The 17,495-nt window shown below is 44.1% G+C and overlaps 1 protein-coding gene across 2 annotated transcripts in view; it reads right to left on the bottom strand.

Moving 5' to 3' along the window:
* Window positions 1-1,222: 1,222 nt before the first annotated feature.
* Pus10 (Pseudouridine synthase 10) overlaps window positions 1,223-17,495 on the bottom strand; it is a 34,371-nt gene continuing 18,098 nt past the window's right edge. The window contains exons 11-16 of one of the 2 annotated variants that reach the window (XM_075675245.1): window positions 17,225-17,301; window positions 14,745-14,800; window positions 12,474-12,635; window positions 4,626-4,739; window positions 2,699-2,798; window positions 1,223-1,414 (exon numbers count right to left, since the gene is read on the bottom strand). In XM_075675245.1, the coding sequence (XP_075531360.1) occupies window positions 1,379-1,414; window positions 2,699-2,798; window positions 4,626-4,739; window positions 12,474-12,635; window positions 14,745-14,800; window positions 17,225-17,301 (545 nt within the window). In that variant the 3' untranslated portion in view covers window positions 1,223-1,378. The remainder of the gene's footprint in view (window positions 1,415-2,698; window positions 2,799-4,625; window positions 4,740-12,473; window positions 12,636-14,744; window positions 14,801-17,224; window positions 17,302-17,495) is intronic. The other variant, XM_075675246.1, reaches the window with a different exon arrangement.

The following is a 17,495-nucleotide window of genomic DNA, read 5'->3' as shown; positions in this document are numbered from 1 at the left end:
CCTGCGTTCTCCCATACCAGACCTAGAGGATCGTGTGATGCACACGTGATGGGCCCCGCCTCCATTTTTTTGGTGCTGCGCATGAGCTGTTGTGATTGTCTGGTTTCGCGCAGCACATGATTTTGCACACTGTGCACAAGGATGCATGACTAGTGATATAATTCAGTGCTGCATGAATACTGAGGCAGAACAAGCGGATTGCAGAGCATGATCACGTGCTGGAACACGGTAGAAAATGGCATAGTTCCGGTACCCGTGCACGTGACTGCGTGACCGTGCGAACAAGCAGACGAAGCGGAAGTACATCTCTCTTGCTTTGGTGCGAAGTAAAACAAAAAACACGCAGACATTCCGTTTGTGTGTTTTATTATTTCTCTAAACCTCAATTCGTCATTTCAAGCAACAAATCACGCAAATAACAGATGGTGCCTTGAATAATTCTTGAAGACGTGTCACCACGAATAACGTTACACTGCGGACCCGAGTACGTAGGCGCAGGGACGCGAGTATGTCACCGTCCGGCTTGGAGCGCAGCGGCCACGAGGAGAAGGGAAAGTGGTATTCGGATTGAAATTTCAGACCTTTACGCAGCGCGTAGCATTGTAATTCTTTGCAAACATGATCGTTGGCGTGCATTGTATCTCTGTGCTTGTCAGCTCAAAATGGCCAGACCTGGTGAGGGGCCCTTTAAAGTACGCTCTCGCCGGTTGTGGTTCAACAGACTCGTGTCAAGACGTCCATTCGTGTGACCCCCATCACCGATTGCAGGCACAATAGATATAGCAGCTGTGCCAACTGCAATGAAAAGATGAATCGTCCTCAAGCAGCGGTGCAGCATGTGGACAAGGCTGTCTGGTGTCAGTAGTGTGTGGTAGGTGGAGAACACCGTGCTTTCGAGACCAATGAGCAGACGACAGCAACAGCGTCTTCTGCTCATCGACTTGAAAGCGTGCTCTGTAAGGTTTCTGACCAACTACCTAAAACAGGTTGCAAACATCACAACAGATGAATAATGAGTTCAGCTTAAAACACAGGTACAGGGATGTCACGGAGAAGATGTAGGAGGCGATGTGGAATGAGGAAATCCAGTCCGTGAATTCCAGCGCAGCCAGTGTCGTGTACACAGTAATGGAGCTAAGAAACTGGAGGTCTTTTCTGCATGCATGCGAAAAAGACAAAAAAAAAAAAAAAACATGCACACCTTATTTGACAGCAGCCAGTACATTGGTACTGCGTTTTATTTCAGCCTGTTCCAGTGAGGCAAATGGGTTGTTGCAGCACTTCACACTGACTACTTGACAAATGTTTGCGCACTGCTTCACCTGCAGCTGTGCTGCAAACATCAATGACATTGATCGGTGCAAGTCTGTGGCTCTCGTCATTTCCGTGGTGGAGGCCAGTCGAGGTGGACTTCCTGCAGAAAAGTAAAATTTGTAAAAAAAAAATTATTGAAGGGGGTTTACATCTTAAAGCGACACAGGTTATGTGGGACACCTAAAGAACTCCAGATAAACCCTCTGGGTTCCAGGTGCAAAAAATTCAATTTATTTTGAAGTAACACATTAGCAGACTTCAAATTGAAATGATTTATAGGGGATATGTTGCTGAACATCATACAAAATTTTAAATCTGAAAATTCAAGACAAGCTAATCAATAATACAAATTAGAATACATACTTGGTGTTCATTAGGCAGCATATCCTCTTCGTCGCTTTCATAGTCCTTTAAAGATGCCTCGCAATAAACATCAAAGCTTTCTCTACTGGAGGGTTTATAAGTTTCCGAATTTCTGCACTGTTCAAACAACGCACAGTCTTTCTGTGCTGGTCTGCCATGTTGCAAAAGGAGAGGTGTAAGCAACACGTGCAGTCAATAAGCTTTGTAGGGGCACCCGTCGTCTAAAAACAAAACTTACCATAAAATTTTAGTTTACCAAATTCCGAATAGAGGGAGTGACCATTCTACAGATGTTTCACGTTCACAAATTATCTCGGGCACAGCCAAAGGCACGCATTGGTGGCCAAATGAGTACTCAAGCATTGCACTCAAAGGGTTAATTCCGACTTCCTCAGATCTTCTATCATCCATGTTGTTACACAAGTTCTTGCATCCCACCCCTGTAACGTGCACTAGCCGAAGCCGAAAATTGAGTTTGCAGCCTTGTGCCTAGCATCGGAATACCTCAGCAACTAAGCCACCACAACTGGCATGCAAAAAAAAAGGGGGGGGGGGGTGAAAAGGAGAGGATTTGAGCAATGCACACAAACTGCAGCACAACAACTGAGTTTGTGCTTCTCGCGAACTGGTTTTATGCACACGTCGGTACACATGTACTATTGTCACACTGTGTCCTGTGGCCAACACGAGCACTTTTGTGCATTCCTCTGGGAGTGAAACTGTTGATGGTTACTTACGTTGTACACAGGTGTGTATGAACAACAAACGAAGAACCAGAGGAACACTGTCCTTTGTCAATTGTTTGCACATGCTGTATAATAAATGCAGTCGCATCAAACCAACCAGCCTACTATCACATCCGTTAACGATTGCAGCATTAAGGCCAACACCAACATGTTAACACTCAGCAACGACTTTTCTAATCCGGCCAGGAATATAGCTATATGCAACGTGATAAATGCTTAAGGGCACGATGGACAAATCCAGGATGCCGATCTAGCATGGCATGAGCATATCATACCTCAACGTCCAACTCCAGTATGTCCACATCTGCTTTGAGGTAGCTTCCCAGCGAGGGCACTGTCCTGCCGAAGTCACTGTGCACGAACTCCTTGACATATCTGGCCAGTCATAAGTTAAGAGGTCCAGGACGCAACATTGCTCTTACACACACAAACAGCACATTCTTTACTCCACCTGTACGTCCACGGTACTGAACCTGAATAACAACTTGACTTTCAAAGCACATTGCAGTGTTGCTAAATAAGGGCACAGCAAATAGAACAGCATCTTTTTAGAGTGGCTTCAAAGTGTAGCACAGCCTTGGAGTCTAGCATATCGGGACAGCTCATCTCCTTGGGAAGAATCTTAGTCCTAGGCATAAAAATGGTTTCCAACCACAAACAATAAAAACATAGGTCAGCAACCATCAGAGGTTAATTGTCGAAGTCGAGCAGCAGTTTTCCGATTGATGACCTACTGGGATAATGCTTACACGGGGACATTTATTGCTTAGCTCTATTGGTTACTGCTATGAGGCGCGTGGTCGCTGTGACGCCCTGCTTCTAGGATCAGTTGTTTAATTGATTGATTCGTGGGGCTTAACATCGCAAAGTAACTCTGGTGCTTGGAGAGACGCCGTAGTGAAGGGCTCCGAATTAATTTTGGCCACTTGGGGTTCTTTTATGTACGCTCGACGCACAGTACCCGAGCATTTCTTACATTTCGTCCCCCATCGAAATACGGCTGCGGCAGCCAGAAATAGGACCCTTGACCTCTTTCTTGACAGCACAAAGCCACTACCACCGTGGGTGCCTCCAGGGTTGGCATGCATTACAAAGTACATTAAAACCCTTTGCCAGGACACGCACCTTGTGCAGTGGTATGGTATCGTTTAAGAGTACTGTTTCTTGGACAAGCTGGAATCGCATACTGTTGGCGGGGGGTGCTTTTGATACAGGATCACTTTGAAGACCGTCTGCTTATCTGTGCGCCTTACTCGGTCCCTGTCTTAAAAGCGCGCCCTGCCACAGTACAGTATCAGCCCCACCAAGTCGCCATATCTCATTGACACTGTACAGGATTGGCCCAGTTTATTTGGCCAGACAGCTGTTCACACAAGGTCGGGTGAAAAGCCAAGGAAAGCTTGGCTTTGAGGCATGAAGAACAGCCTCGGCTCTTATCAGGGGCCTTGTTTACAATGAAGGCTTCTTGCATCATTAGACAGTCTAACGCAGGCAGCAAGCATAAGCAGAGGGAAGATTGCCAATCACTGTGGTTCAGAGTGTGTTGATTGTTTGGATCAGTACATTTGTTAATTTGGCTTTTGTGACTGAGGCAAACCATCCAGTTTCCCCAATTTCTCGTTTATAGTCAGCATCAATTAGGATGAAAGAGAAAATACATTTGAACTTGGAAACTCAAGGGTACACTGGAATTGGTTTAAACTGTGAAATTCGCATAATGTAGTGCAAAAATAAACAAGGCAAATGAAAACACAATGGGACAGAAGTTTGCTGTCCTAACACCATGACTCCTTGCGCATTTCTGTGATGTATCTGCTGTCCAAAAAAAAGGGAGGGGGATGCATTTTTTAAAATGTAAAGCCATCGAGGGTTGACTCGGAAACATGACATTCCTAATTTGAATGGCATTCCTACTCTGACACACATGCCACCTTTCAGCCAGCTTTGACACAGAATTGAAGGAATTGACACAGAATGACTTGGAAGCAAGTATGAGGGATTATGCAGCACGACTCTTCTGTCTGCTATCAAGGTGAGTAGTACTCCACAAGATTTTGACCATGAGTGCGTTTGTTCTCTAGGTAAAATTCAAGCATAATGTTGGAAGTGTAATCCAAGTACGTTTGCTGATTTTGCACTATTTGACAGCAAGAGCAACGGCCCCTGCGTTGTCCGATGCGCTGTCAACTGGGCAAAGGATACGTGCCGGCCTGAGTGGTGATGTGGAGATAGAACCTGTGTCCACCATCTTCAGCGTCTTCTCGTGGCTCCAATGACATCTCGTAGACTGTGCGTTCGCGCTCCGCCAGGTTTCGCCTGCAGCCGCAACACATGCTAAACAGCTCCGTTGATATATTGGTGGGGTTCCATGCTCCTAAGTCACAGTTTAGCGAGGAGGGACACCGTGGTGTAGTGACGGGGAAGAGGGAAGGGGAGTACAGCCCTCCTGGTTAATTCTGACGACTCGACACTAACTGAAATCTTCGATCACAAGCATTTTTACCTTTAACTCCCTGCGCCCCCCCCTCCCCCTCCTTCCTTGTTCAGCCCAAAATAATAGACTACTGCTTCAAGGTGTCCAAAAGTGTCACTTTTACCAAGAACAACAGAGCTTTTCCTCCGAGTGAGGAAATGGTAATTAAATGGGGGGGGGGGGCGAGAGTAGCACTGTCATTGTAGAGAAGCAGTACCGGCTTCCATAACATCACAGTTCCCGCATATAACTGGAATATTGTAGTAAACTTCTGATAACTAAAAGTTGCACTGCGGCATGAAAGGAAATGCAGTTTGCGAAGTTTTATTTGGATTTCACTAGAATACTGAAACCTGCGCAAGTTGCTATGTACGTTAATCTTCAGAACGAAACCTCAACAGACAAAAGACATAAAAAAGCGGACGATTGCGCCGGTGATTTTGTGTTTGTCTGACTTCCCATGTCCCTTGCCTATTGGCCATTTGTTTAGAAGATGAATTACTAGAGGAATTCGCTGGTCCCATACTCCGTTGCGCAGCAGGCAACACTGTGAGGATTAAAGTTATCAACAAGAAATACACAACACCAGCAACCAAGATCTTTAACGCCCTATTTTGCAAAAACAGATGCTTATAAATTTTCCTTTTTCCCGCACACAGTGTCTCAATGGAATTCTATACCAGAGTGTGATCGTCTTGCCATCATGCAGCATTGTATACACTTACCCATTGTGTTAATTTTTGCTATTTATTTGTCTCTGGATGTAAAACACAATGTATGTCCGCCGTTATGCTCAGTGTGAGTTGCAAAAAAAAAAAAAAAAGAAATGCCCATCTGGCTTGGACCACGTTATGTGGTCTGCAGTATGTATAAATAAATAAATAAATAAATAAAGCGACTTCTGCCGCTGCTTGCATCTGTGATCCAAAAATAGTGCCGCACGTATGAAGGAAATACATAGGTATGCATCATGTAATTTGATGTAACATTAAGCGCCATACCGCATGTTGCAAATTATGGTGTAATTATTACATGTACAGTGTCTCAAATCTGCACTTATTTACCAAATAAGAAACGTGGCACATTTTTGCGACCAGCAGCCAGGCGGCGCGTTGTCTGTACTGGCGATCAAAACATGGTACAAGGTGCGTCGCAAGCACAAAGGTGCACAAGTAATACACGGTTTGATGTACCCTTATGTCCACAAGTTGTAGTGGTAATATACGAAGTAGTTATTCTGTAGAAAGCATCACACATAAAGAACAGCTGCACTGCAAAATGCGCTGAGCAAGATTTCTATGGCCGCGCAGCTAGTGCAGCTGCTGCAGTGCTGCCTGCCAAGTACGAAATGGAGTATGTACAAGTCTCCTCAGCACCCTGTTGACCCTATCTGCAGGAATGTCTCTGTGCAGACTGCCAACTCAAAGCAGTCAGTAGCAAACGATCAAATCACTGTCACAGCTCCATAGCATTTTTGTTCAACTGCGGGCAATGTGAATCATACAGGCCCTTCAGTCATGACTTGCTTTGCCATTAGGTTATTCATCTCTTGGCATGAAACAAGCACTGCAAACTTTCCAGAAGTGCACTCTACCAACCTAGACTGAGTCGGCGTTTGCCTGCAAACAGCCATTGCTCATTTTCTGAGTGTCCCTTTAGAAGACAGCATTAGCTCAAGGTAAACTCGCCTAATAAAATACATGTGAAAATCAGAAATGCTAATTGAACCCATTTTAATGAAAGTTAATGCATTTAAACCTTTCATTGTTTTGATTTTTTTCGGCGGTGACGCACCTCCAGCGTTGAGAATTTTTTCTCGGATATTAAAAAAAAAACGAATAAATCGGCTTATTTTTGGTTATACAGACGGGAAGAAATGACACGGATAATGGCAAATGCTCTTTTGATTTGGCCCTTACATTCCTGTCTGAAATCAGTGATGTGGCAGGACAGAAATGCAAAACATGTACTGCTATGTCGGTGAGTGACACTGAAAGTGTTAAGAGGCAAAGCTAAAGCATCTGAAGCAGACAGATTTCATATTACAAGGTTACAGTTTACGCGAGATTATTACAACGCTCACAAAGGTTTCTTAAAGTCCCACTCGCAAATTAGTGGTACATACACTGTTTTAGAGAGGCGTATAATAGATCAATTTCACCCACTTTAGATTTCTCAAAAGGCGTAGTTTACAGTATTGTTATCTATCATCTTTATATCTGGTTTACAGAGTTGTAAACATACTTTATTTCTTTCTAAATTTAGTGATGAAAAGAAAATTGTGCTAAAATTGATCACCTAGATAAATATTCTGCTCCCTAAAGTCAGTAAATTTTCAAAATGTTGTTTTAAATGCACCAAACAACATCAAATTTGATATAACGGATGCCAAGCAAAACATTTCTTTTTCCGTTCTTATGTATTTAGACAGGAGCTCTTAAAGTAAAGCTCCCGCCTTATGAGCTCTTACTGTCTGCCTGCGGGTGAAAAGGAAAGGCATAACGCGGACTGGAGGCACTGGACAATGTGATGTCCAATCGAACAAACCACGCAATAGGTGGGACATTTTCAATAGAGTTCTCACAAATGGAGGTCTCTTGCCAGTGTGTGAAATCATTAGCTTACAATCAGACTTGTACACATTACAGCAGGAAGTAACCAGTTACAATTATTTAATTGATTACAGTTGCCAATTACTGCCCCAGGAAAGTAACTGAGGAATTGCTATAAAAAGTAAACGGTTACTTTGATGTTACTTTCCTCCTTACTTTATTACTATTGCACAAACACAAACTATTACCATTGAAAAAGACATAAATAGAACAAGCTGGCCTCGCTCTTTCAGTGTGTCATCTACAGCCTTTCGTAAATTGTTCATCTTCACTAAGATTTGTTTTCAAAAGTTCCGTTCGTAATCTTCCCTCGTTTTCTTATGAAGGTGTCTGCAGCGATACTGAAACCATGCTCAATGTGTGCACTGGAAGGAAGGGCTGTGTTGTAACGTACAAACACCTTGCTCACAACACTGTGGTTACTCAAAATGCCTCAATGCTCGTGTCTAGGTCCTCTATGAAGCATGGCGCTTCATTATTGCTGGGGTTAGGGAAAAACTGAGAAGTCATCCATAGCTAATTCCTTGGCATCAATGTTCAAAGTGGCTATTGTTATCAAGCCATAAAAGTGCTGTTTCAATTTATTGGCCAACATTTGGTGGACCTACAGCTGGCGCCCTTCACTGGTTAGACATGACTATTTGTAACGTACAACAGCATACATTCCCGTAACTTGGAAAGGTAGGTTAATCTGTTTGTGTGTTACAATAACAGAAATGGGTGTCTATGATCAGGTATCTGTCAAACAGATAGGAATAAATGAACTTGACAACCAATGACTTAGGCTATATCAGAGAAATCGCACATTACACTAAGCAAACAGTTGAGCAGCAACTTCTGCAGCCTATGAAGGGTGCCTGAAAGCACTTCCGAGAGAGAGAGATTACTATGATAAAAGAAAGCTCAGAGGTCGGACTCCCAAGCAAAGTATGAAAAACTGCAAGCCTGCCATGCTCAGGAGAATGAGGCATAGATGCAGGACGCTGAGTGTGGGAAGGAGTTAACCCATGTACATGTGTTTGTCCCTTTAGACACTGTAGTTTCCGAAATATTTAAGCGTTCAAAGCTGTGTTACCTGTTATAGTTTGTTTCATCAAAAAATGTCACTATTTACATGTAATTGGTTACTGAAATATAGTAACTACAGTGGGCATTACTGAGCCAGCAAAGTAATTGCTAAGTTACACTAGATTTCCATTAATTCGGCTCCGGTTAATTAGGTCTTGATCGAAGGTACCAGCCAGCGCCCAAGCATTTCTATGAACCCAGGCTTCCGTTATTTCAATCTCAAATTTGGGCTTTGCCGCATAATTAGAAGTTGACTAATCGGCTTCGTCCCAATGCAGCTTTGTTGTGTGGTGAAGCATATTAAGACTGGAAAGGGACCACTTTCATGGGACATAGTACGCGTTTCTTAACTTATACATGTGCGAACCCCGCGAAGTCTCCGGTCACAGTAAAAATACCTTAGACATCTAATAAGCATAGTGGCAGCCATACAGAGCGGTTTTCGACATTGCTGTGGAGATTTGGGCCCTCGTTTTGAGATGAAAAAGCTCTCGACAGTCGAGCAGGCGCTTAGCCAACAAAGTCTACCTAAAACTGCGAAGGCCTGTCAGTAAACATATTAGGCGTCTCGATGCTCGTACTGTGGGCGGAGACGACGCATGTTTGTGCGTAAATTAAGGAACACGTGCTATGTCGCGTAACAATGACACCTTTCCCCGTTTGGTATGCTTCACTGCGTGATATATTGCGGCGAAGCTAACTTTGATAACAGATACTGCTAAGTGAATAAAAATAGGAACAGCACAACACAGGATGAGCAAGTAAACAGGACCGCGCTCTGTCCTGTTTACTCGCTCGTCCTGTGTTGCGCTGTTCCTGTTTTGATTCTAAAGATGAACCAACCAGCCCCATTGAACACACTGCCAAGCGAATTAACAGCATTTTTCCCCTGCCATTTCCTAAATTCGACCCACCAGACAATCCGCCAAGTTTTGTCTGTCCCGTCAGGATCGAATTAATGGAAATCAGCTATAGAAAATTACCAAAAGTATGTAATTCAGTACAAGTAAATAATTACATGTAAATCATTAAGTACAAGTCTGCTTACAATACACTACTCAAATCGAAGCTGTGGTATGAATGTGTAACGTGGAATCCTAGCCAATCAAACCTCGTCAAAGCTTTAGAGGCCATCAATTGCTGCTTATCACCATTTAGGCCGGCCCAACCACGCCAAAGCCATGCATCCTACCCAAACCAGCACCGCAACTGAATTGTCTTTGGTTTCTGTATTAACTTATTCAAAGACTAGAATAGACTCTCTTCAAAATCCTTGTTGGCTTTCCCATGTTGCTGGATACTCCAAATATGGCGGCTAAGTCACCACTGAGACGACTGTCAATTGTTAAACAGATGCCACCTACTGCATTCCAAGCAATTTTGAGTGTTGCAAGGTCAGACTGAATATATAAAATGCATTAGCGGCAAATACATTCACAATTACTGTGATTTGTTGACATTCATGTGCTGGGCTTGTGGTAACGCAGAAAAGCTACCTTGTTTTGCGACAGGGGACTATTTTATGTCTACTGACACCATGCAACACCCACTTCATAAAAATCATCTAGCTCATGATTTATTAGATATGTTGCCACCTCATTTAGAACCCCAGGACGGGGGGGGGGGCCTTTGAGGTCAACAGGGCGATAATTTGGGCTGATTTATACATACTGGGCAATGAAACAGCACTTTTGAATGGGAGATGACAGACACAAGCTCCGACTAGCAACCCACTGGCACTTGGCGATTACTGTGCTGGCGATTACATGGTGGTGGCCACATATATGTAGACACTATGAATAAGTATTACAGGCACTATTCAGCTCTTGTGTCTGTCGTTTCATCTTGCGTTGTTCAAAAGTGTAGTTTCTTCTCCTCTGAGGTATTGGAAATACAGTAAACCCTCGTTAACTCGTGGTGTAACATTTTGAAATATCAGTTAAGACTAAATTATTTTTTTGGCCGTGGTGTCAAGCCATGCGTTCTTCACTGCTTCTCTCGAAAAGTTGTGCCAGACTCTGGATAACTTGAAGTCTCGACTTCAAAAATATGCCATGGAAAAGGCAACAGGCGGTGTCGGCAGTGTCGCTTACACTTGCTTTTCACTCATCAGCAGCTCACTAGCCATGACAGATGCCAGATCGTGCTTCCCACTTTTTTTTCCCTTCTTTTTGTCTATCAACAGAACTTGCTTGGATGCTCACTACCACTTCGTTGTGGCCTCACACAACAGTGGTGAGCTGAGAGTATAATTCTTTTTAACACGACAGCGTTAAGGGGCTCATGTCGCAGGAAAGCCGGTGTCGTCGGTGTCGGCGGCGTTGGCCGTGAGCGATAAATACCTGGAGGCACTTCATAAATAAAAAAACAACTTGCAAGATGGGCTGGGTGGGAATCAAACCAGGGTCTCCGGAGTGTGAAACGGAGACGTTACCACTCAGCCACGAGTTCGATGCTTCAAAGCGATACAAAAGCGCCTCTAGTGAATGCGGTGTTGCCTTAGAAACGTGCTGTAGAAAGTTATACTGCGGTGTATATCGGTAATTATGAGCATGTAAATTACAGAAGTCGCAGTTACACGAGTAGCGAAGTACGTTTCTACTACATTTCTTCTGCTGCGCTCTGCGCACACGCAGAGCCATCTTGCGGCAAACATAGAAGACCCCTCCTCGCAATGTGCAGCGCTGCCCCAAAGCGCGGCGCGCCACTCGCCCTCTTCTCCCATTTGGGCCGTGCGGGGACCGGTACGAGGATGCCCCATTACCCTTGCGTTCTCACTCTCTCCCCTTCCAACTTCCAGCATGCATCACTCGAACCTTGTGTTTAGGCGACACGGCTCCTCTTTCCGCTCACAGCGCAATTCCTATGTGCAGCGTCCGATGCGGGACGCCTCTGACGTGATCCCTGCACCATACCTTGTCTGGTGAAAAAGTGTCCCCTGCGATGCGTGCTGAGCTGCTTCAGAGGAGTCATGCGTCTGCGTGGTGCTCCCAAGCGAGATAGAGGATGATCCCATCGAGGCGTCAGGCCCATCATTTGGCTCGCGTAGATCGTTTCTCCCTCAGAGACACCGAGTTCTTTGGTTCGTTCCACTTGCTCAGGCGCATGATTCGTTGCCGCGCCGAACGCTGCGTTGCTCGGCGCTCACTGCATGATTGGTGGGTGCGAAGTCCGATGCGGGGCGCCTCATAAGTGTTTTCCCTCTCCTTTAGAACACTCTCAGTGACAAATCATGTGGTCACAGCATATTGATTGTGACCTTGTGAATGGTTATTGCCACTTTAGAGCGGGCACGGTCAGCCCACACTGTGCCCAAAAGAAACCAGCAGGCGACCAGGCAAGCACACTGTGCCCAGCAGGCAAACCCAGAGCGTTTCAGTGAGATCCCGGCTTCAAAAGGATGTTTACTACATTGTCACGCAACACGTAAATGACACGTCATCATGTGCATCTAATCTGCTAAAGGCATGACAATCGTGCTCTTTTGCAGTTAAGTTTTGTTTTCTGAAGTGAAAGCATCCGGAATTCATTACGATGCAGAAAAAGGCAGCGTCAGATTTTTGGATCTCTAGAACAGGTCATGTTCATAAGGTGACTGGTGTCAAACATTGCATTAGGATCAAGCGTCTTTACTCTATACCAAGCATGATGTCTTGTCACAGCCCCAGCAACACCGTCACCTGTAGATGTCGATGTGTCCCCAGTGCTGATGATGCATGCTAAAGGGGCTGAGAATATTATTGACGCTATTTTAGCAAGGCTCAATGTGGTCTATGTGCAGCTAGCAGGCTTCTCTTTTCGTGATTTCACTTACCTCAAAACTCCGCTTATCTAAAAAACGTTTGCCAGCTTTTACAGCTTCGAGTTAATGGGGGTTTACTGTGATTGATTGATTACCTGTGCAATACACGAATGGGTGTCTTCTGTTTGAGTGCCACATTCTTTAGCCCAGACACCAGGGCTGCATCTTTGTCTGTGAGTCGCCTACTGGCACAACACAGCGCGCCATATGTTTTCTGTTTTGACTCCTCGCCATCCTTCAGCACCTGTGTCATGTCCCTGAAACGTGAAACACATTGCGAGCTGCACCTCTCGAGTTTGTCAAAGATTGCGATGTCCTAAATAATCCCTTAACGAAATTTTCAGGACCCTAAACAGGTTCAGGTATGAAGGTTTCAAGTGAACAAGTCTGGTGCAAAATGCACTTCGCCAAGATCATCTTGCATTTCAGAGTTTTACATTTACAGAGCAGCACTGAGGCTACCAGAAATGCCATTATTGTGGGGCTCTGAATTACTAATTTCAACCATCTAGGGGTTCTTGGACGTGCACGTACATATGAATTGTTGTCGTTAGCGAAAGTTGAGTGATGTTAAGACTCATTGTGGCACCATGGATCTAGTGCTCACCACTCCAGTGGGACCCACCAGCTTTCCTTATCAGCTTTATAATCTACAAAGGCTTATAATAATGCACATCAGCTTTATCATTACAGAGCTTTGTCAGGTCTAGTAGGACCAATCAGTTTCAGCGAGACTGAGCTTCGTTTAAGCAATGGTGAATATGAATTTCATTCTGGTGGATCTACACATGCATAAAAGCAGTGATCTGCAATCATTGTCTTCAGCCTGTACTTTTTTAATGGAAGCCAGAGGCTTCCATTAGCCGTTTCCATATTAAACCTGCGCATTTCCCTCTCTTGCCACTTGCATCTAATTCTCTGTTGTCCTCAGTTGCGCCTCCCTACTCAGCCACCAGTTCTACGCATCACATGACATACACATTACACATCCACACACATCAGCCCTAGCATTACACAATTTGCCAAACTCCACTTCTCCCTCTTTATCTGAACTACATCATCAGTTACACATACCTCTTGACACTAAGCAGCTAAAGGCAACTACAGGCAAAAACTACAAGGATGCCTTCTCTCCAAAAGCCTAATGCAAGGCAAAGAGCTCTGGTATACGAGATAAGTTCGAAGCACTGACATAAATCATCACTGAAATGATTAAGGGCATGATTACAATGATTTCACGTGCCACTATCTGTGTACACGTGCCAAAGACAGCTTTTCCAGTAATTGTGATTGAAACGACACAATCTCCAGCCCAATTCTTTGGCTAGGGAGGTTCCAACACGTCTTCTATATTTCTTGCTGCTTGAAAGGTGCCCGACAGTTGCAACTAGATTTCGAGATGGCAACACTGGCACCCACCACGTGATGGATCACAGAGGCATTGAGTTTCCAACTTGATTTTTAGAAGTTTAGAGCAGTGGAATTCTTTAATGTGACAATCTCTTCCCTCTGTTATGCAATTTTGATTGCACAGATAACTCTCAACTCTCCTGACTATGCTTGCCACGAGGTCTTGATGGATATTAGGCAGTGACACTTGTGGTGGGCGACTATTTAAGAAATTTTAAAGAGTTATTTATATTTGTAACATTCTAAAAATCGTACGGTAGTACAGATAGAGTAAATTATGCTAATCTTTGCCATATAGCCAATTGATTGGCAGTATTGGGTTGGAACAAGAAAAGGCAGAGGGACAAAGTTCAGAGAAATCTACTTATTATCCTCATGCCCGATGAAGTGTTGTACCAGCGTTGTGCATAGACACTACAGCCAAATTTTCCTCTAGTATTCTTGGTACGAAACTCAATGGGGTGGAATAGTCACAACCATACGAGGCCAACAGGTAACGAAGCCGAGAAAAGCATAGGAAATATATTTGTTGGTTAAAGTGAAGTGAATGAGTGAAGTGAAGTTAAAGTGAACCCACAACCTCCACAACACGATAAAAGAACTAAATGTTGGGCTAGCTGGTTTTGATTAATCATCAAATAACTTTTCCAGCGTAAGAAACGACAAGGACAACAATTACGCTGTAGCCATGGCAACAGCTGTTCCCATTCTACATTCTTGGGTATTGAGGTACGTGTACAAGATATAACCCTGGGAGTGTTAGCCAGTGGCACTCATGGCCATGGCGGTGGATGTGGCATATTGTTTTGACTGCTAGCATCATGTATGTGAACTTTAGGCGCAGGCAGCTCGCCAATAAGATTGCAAGACATTTCCATCTAGACTAAATAAGTGAATAGGTTCAAACCAATGCAAAATTAATGTACGGAATCCAACAAAAATGAAGAAGCACTCACTTTGAGATTACTTGCAAGTCGCTGACACTGATGTCCTTCGTGTTTGCATTGATTTCCTGTGAAAAATATATTACAGCATGCAGTTAAATGACTCGTGATGGAAGCAACGTGGAAAATGCAGCGAGTGTGCCAATATGTACCAGTACTTTAAATATTTCGCAGTTTCACCCAAGAAGCATAGCATTGATTGCGATAGCAAATTATTAGACAGCGATACAAAGCAAGGATAGTAGCCTTATTGACTGTTAAACTTGTAAACATTCACTTACTAAATAAATTTACAAGCATAATAATAATAATATTTGGGGTTTTACGTGCCAAAACCACTTTCTGATTATGAGGCATGCTGTAGTGGAGGACTCCGGAAATTTTGACCACCTGGGGTTCTTTAACGTGCACCTAAATCTAAGTACATGGGTGTTTTCGCATTTCGCCCCCATCGAAATGCGGCCGCCATGGCCGGGATTCGATCCCGCGACCTCGTGCTCAGCAGCCCAACACCATAGCCACTGAGCAACCACGGCGGGTTTACAAGCATAGTACAGGCAAACATGAGCACATCTAACTCGATGACCACGAACACTCGCTGTCAAAATGCTGGCCTGAGGAACAGCGGCACCGAGCGAATTGACCTTCATGCTGCCTTTCACTTCAATGTAAACTAAGCAGTGAGAATACAGCACACATGAAGCCACCAGCCTTCGGCGTGCCTAGACTTTGGTACCCACCACAGATCACTTTCAAGACGGAGCCTGCGCAGCTGCACCCGCACGAGATCTCGCACGTGAGATCAAGCCACCATCCTTCTCAGCTCACTCTCGCACACTTTCACTTGCACCCACAACATATGGCGTGCTGTCGCGATGTCATCACACTTGGACTTTGTACGGAACATCATAGTGATGATGACGATAATGGCAGAAATTCGCCTAGAGTGTGCCCCTTATATAATTGCTGTCACAATAACAACTTCACATATAGATTAAATATTTCACAAGATTGAATTTTTTTCGTCTATATTGTCTCATAAAGCGCTCCATATTTTTGTTTGCCTGGTTAGAGTGGCAAAAATTTTAAAAAGTGCCACTGCACACACACTTCACCACTGCAGAGATGAGCTGCTGCAGAGATGTTGACTAATTTCGTTGCCTGTCCGGAAGTGAATGTCCAGATGAATTAGTCAAGTAATGATGCCTATTGTTTTATAGAATGATGATAATCATCATCATCAGCGTAATTTATGTCCACAGCACAGAGGCTTTCGATTCCCCGTTTTGCACGAACTGACACCATCTTATCTCTAAATTTCCTAACTTCATTGCACCATTTAGTTCTGTGCCACCCTCAAATGCACTTCCCTTCCCTTGGCACTCATTCTGCAACTCTAAACACAGCACTGGTTATCATTTATATGGAGTTCATCACCTGCCCAACTTCATTTTTCCTTCATACATGTGAAATGAATATTGGCTACCCCCGTTTGATCTCTAATCCACATCGCTGTCTTCCTGTGTCATATTCTTACATCTGTAATTGTTCACTCCTTAAATGATGTGTTGCATAGGGTAGACCGATGCTGCTGCAATGTCCTTACAAAATGTCAGTAATAACAGAGCAGTAGTAGGCACGTAATGTTCCTTTAGTATTTTTACACTATGAGCACAGATTACTGTACTACAAGAGACACCAGTGGCTTCTCGACTCCATCTTAAGTAACAGCAGAAAAAAATATGCAGACAAGAGCGAAATAAGCAATGGGATCTACTACCTGTGCTCTGCACAGCTAGCCCACAAAGATACGAAAGGGCTTGCACCAGCAGTACAAAATTACAAAGATTCTAAGCTCTGCTGGAATCTGTGTTAATGCGAAGAAATTGCTGCACAATGCATGCAGTGAAACATTTTGAACATTTCAGTTTGTCTGTACTTTTTCCACTGGCACTCCTAAGAGGCTATCAGAAACAGACGAACGCATATCCTCTGAGCAATGGGTTCTGCACACCACTGCATCTCGAATACAACCCACAACACACCAGCGCAATGAGAACAAGGGAACACCCACAAACATGCATCATGCAGCGCTGAACTAGATGCATTACCTGCCGTGTACGCGAGAGATAAGGGATAGAACGCTTGACGTCTCTCAAATGCATGCCTAAGAATGGTTTCGGTGGCACGGCACGGAGCCTGCAATTGAGGGAACGCCTAAGGCCACTTGGAGTATGAGGCAAGGTACGTCAGTGTGGAGAGAACGAGTAAAGGTTCGCGTGCACATCGCATCACTGGAGTAGATGCAACAGTCGCTGCATGCAAGAGAGGGTGACTGAGACAACGCTGGGTGTCGTGCCCCCAACAGCCTTTGCGGGTACGCTCCTTTGTGGAGTGTGCAACTGAGATTACCGGAATACCAAGAAAGGAAAGCCGAGCAGAGATCTAAATAATGCTTCACATTAAAGGAATGTCGCAAGTTCGTGCCAAACCTGCTCAATGGCCTCCATGTCGGATGTCGTGAACACTGCTTTCTTCGTCTTGAAAATCTCCAACACGAATGGTCGTCCTGAAGGGAAAACAAAACAACTACAATAAAAATAAAAGGAAAGAAATTTCACTACTACGAGAAACTAGTATTACAATTACAAGCAGCTATAACTTATGTAAAAAGTTGGTCTGCTTCTGAGCGGCTTTATTATTTATTAACTATGTGAGAGCTCCCCTGCAACCGTTTCATACACGTCTATTTTTCTCACCAAC

Source organism: Dermacentor variabilis, chromosome 11 (genome assembly GCF_050947875.1).
Source record: "Dermacentor variabilis isolate Ectoservices chromosome 11, ASM5094787v1, whole genome shotgun sequence".
In the NCBI taxonomy this organism is placed as follows: domain Eukaryota; kingdom Metazoa; phylum Arthropoda; class Arachnida; order Ixodida; family Ixodidae; genus Dermacentor; species Dermacentor variabilis.
Note: the sequence above shows the minus strand (reverse complement) of the source record. Positions and strands in the feature narration are given on the sequence as shown.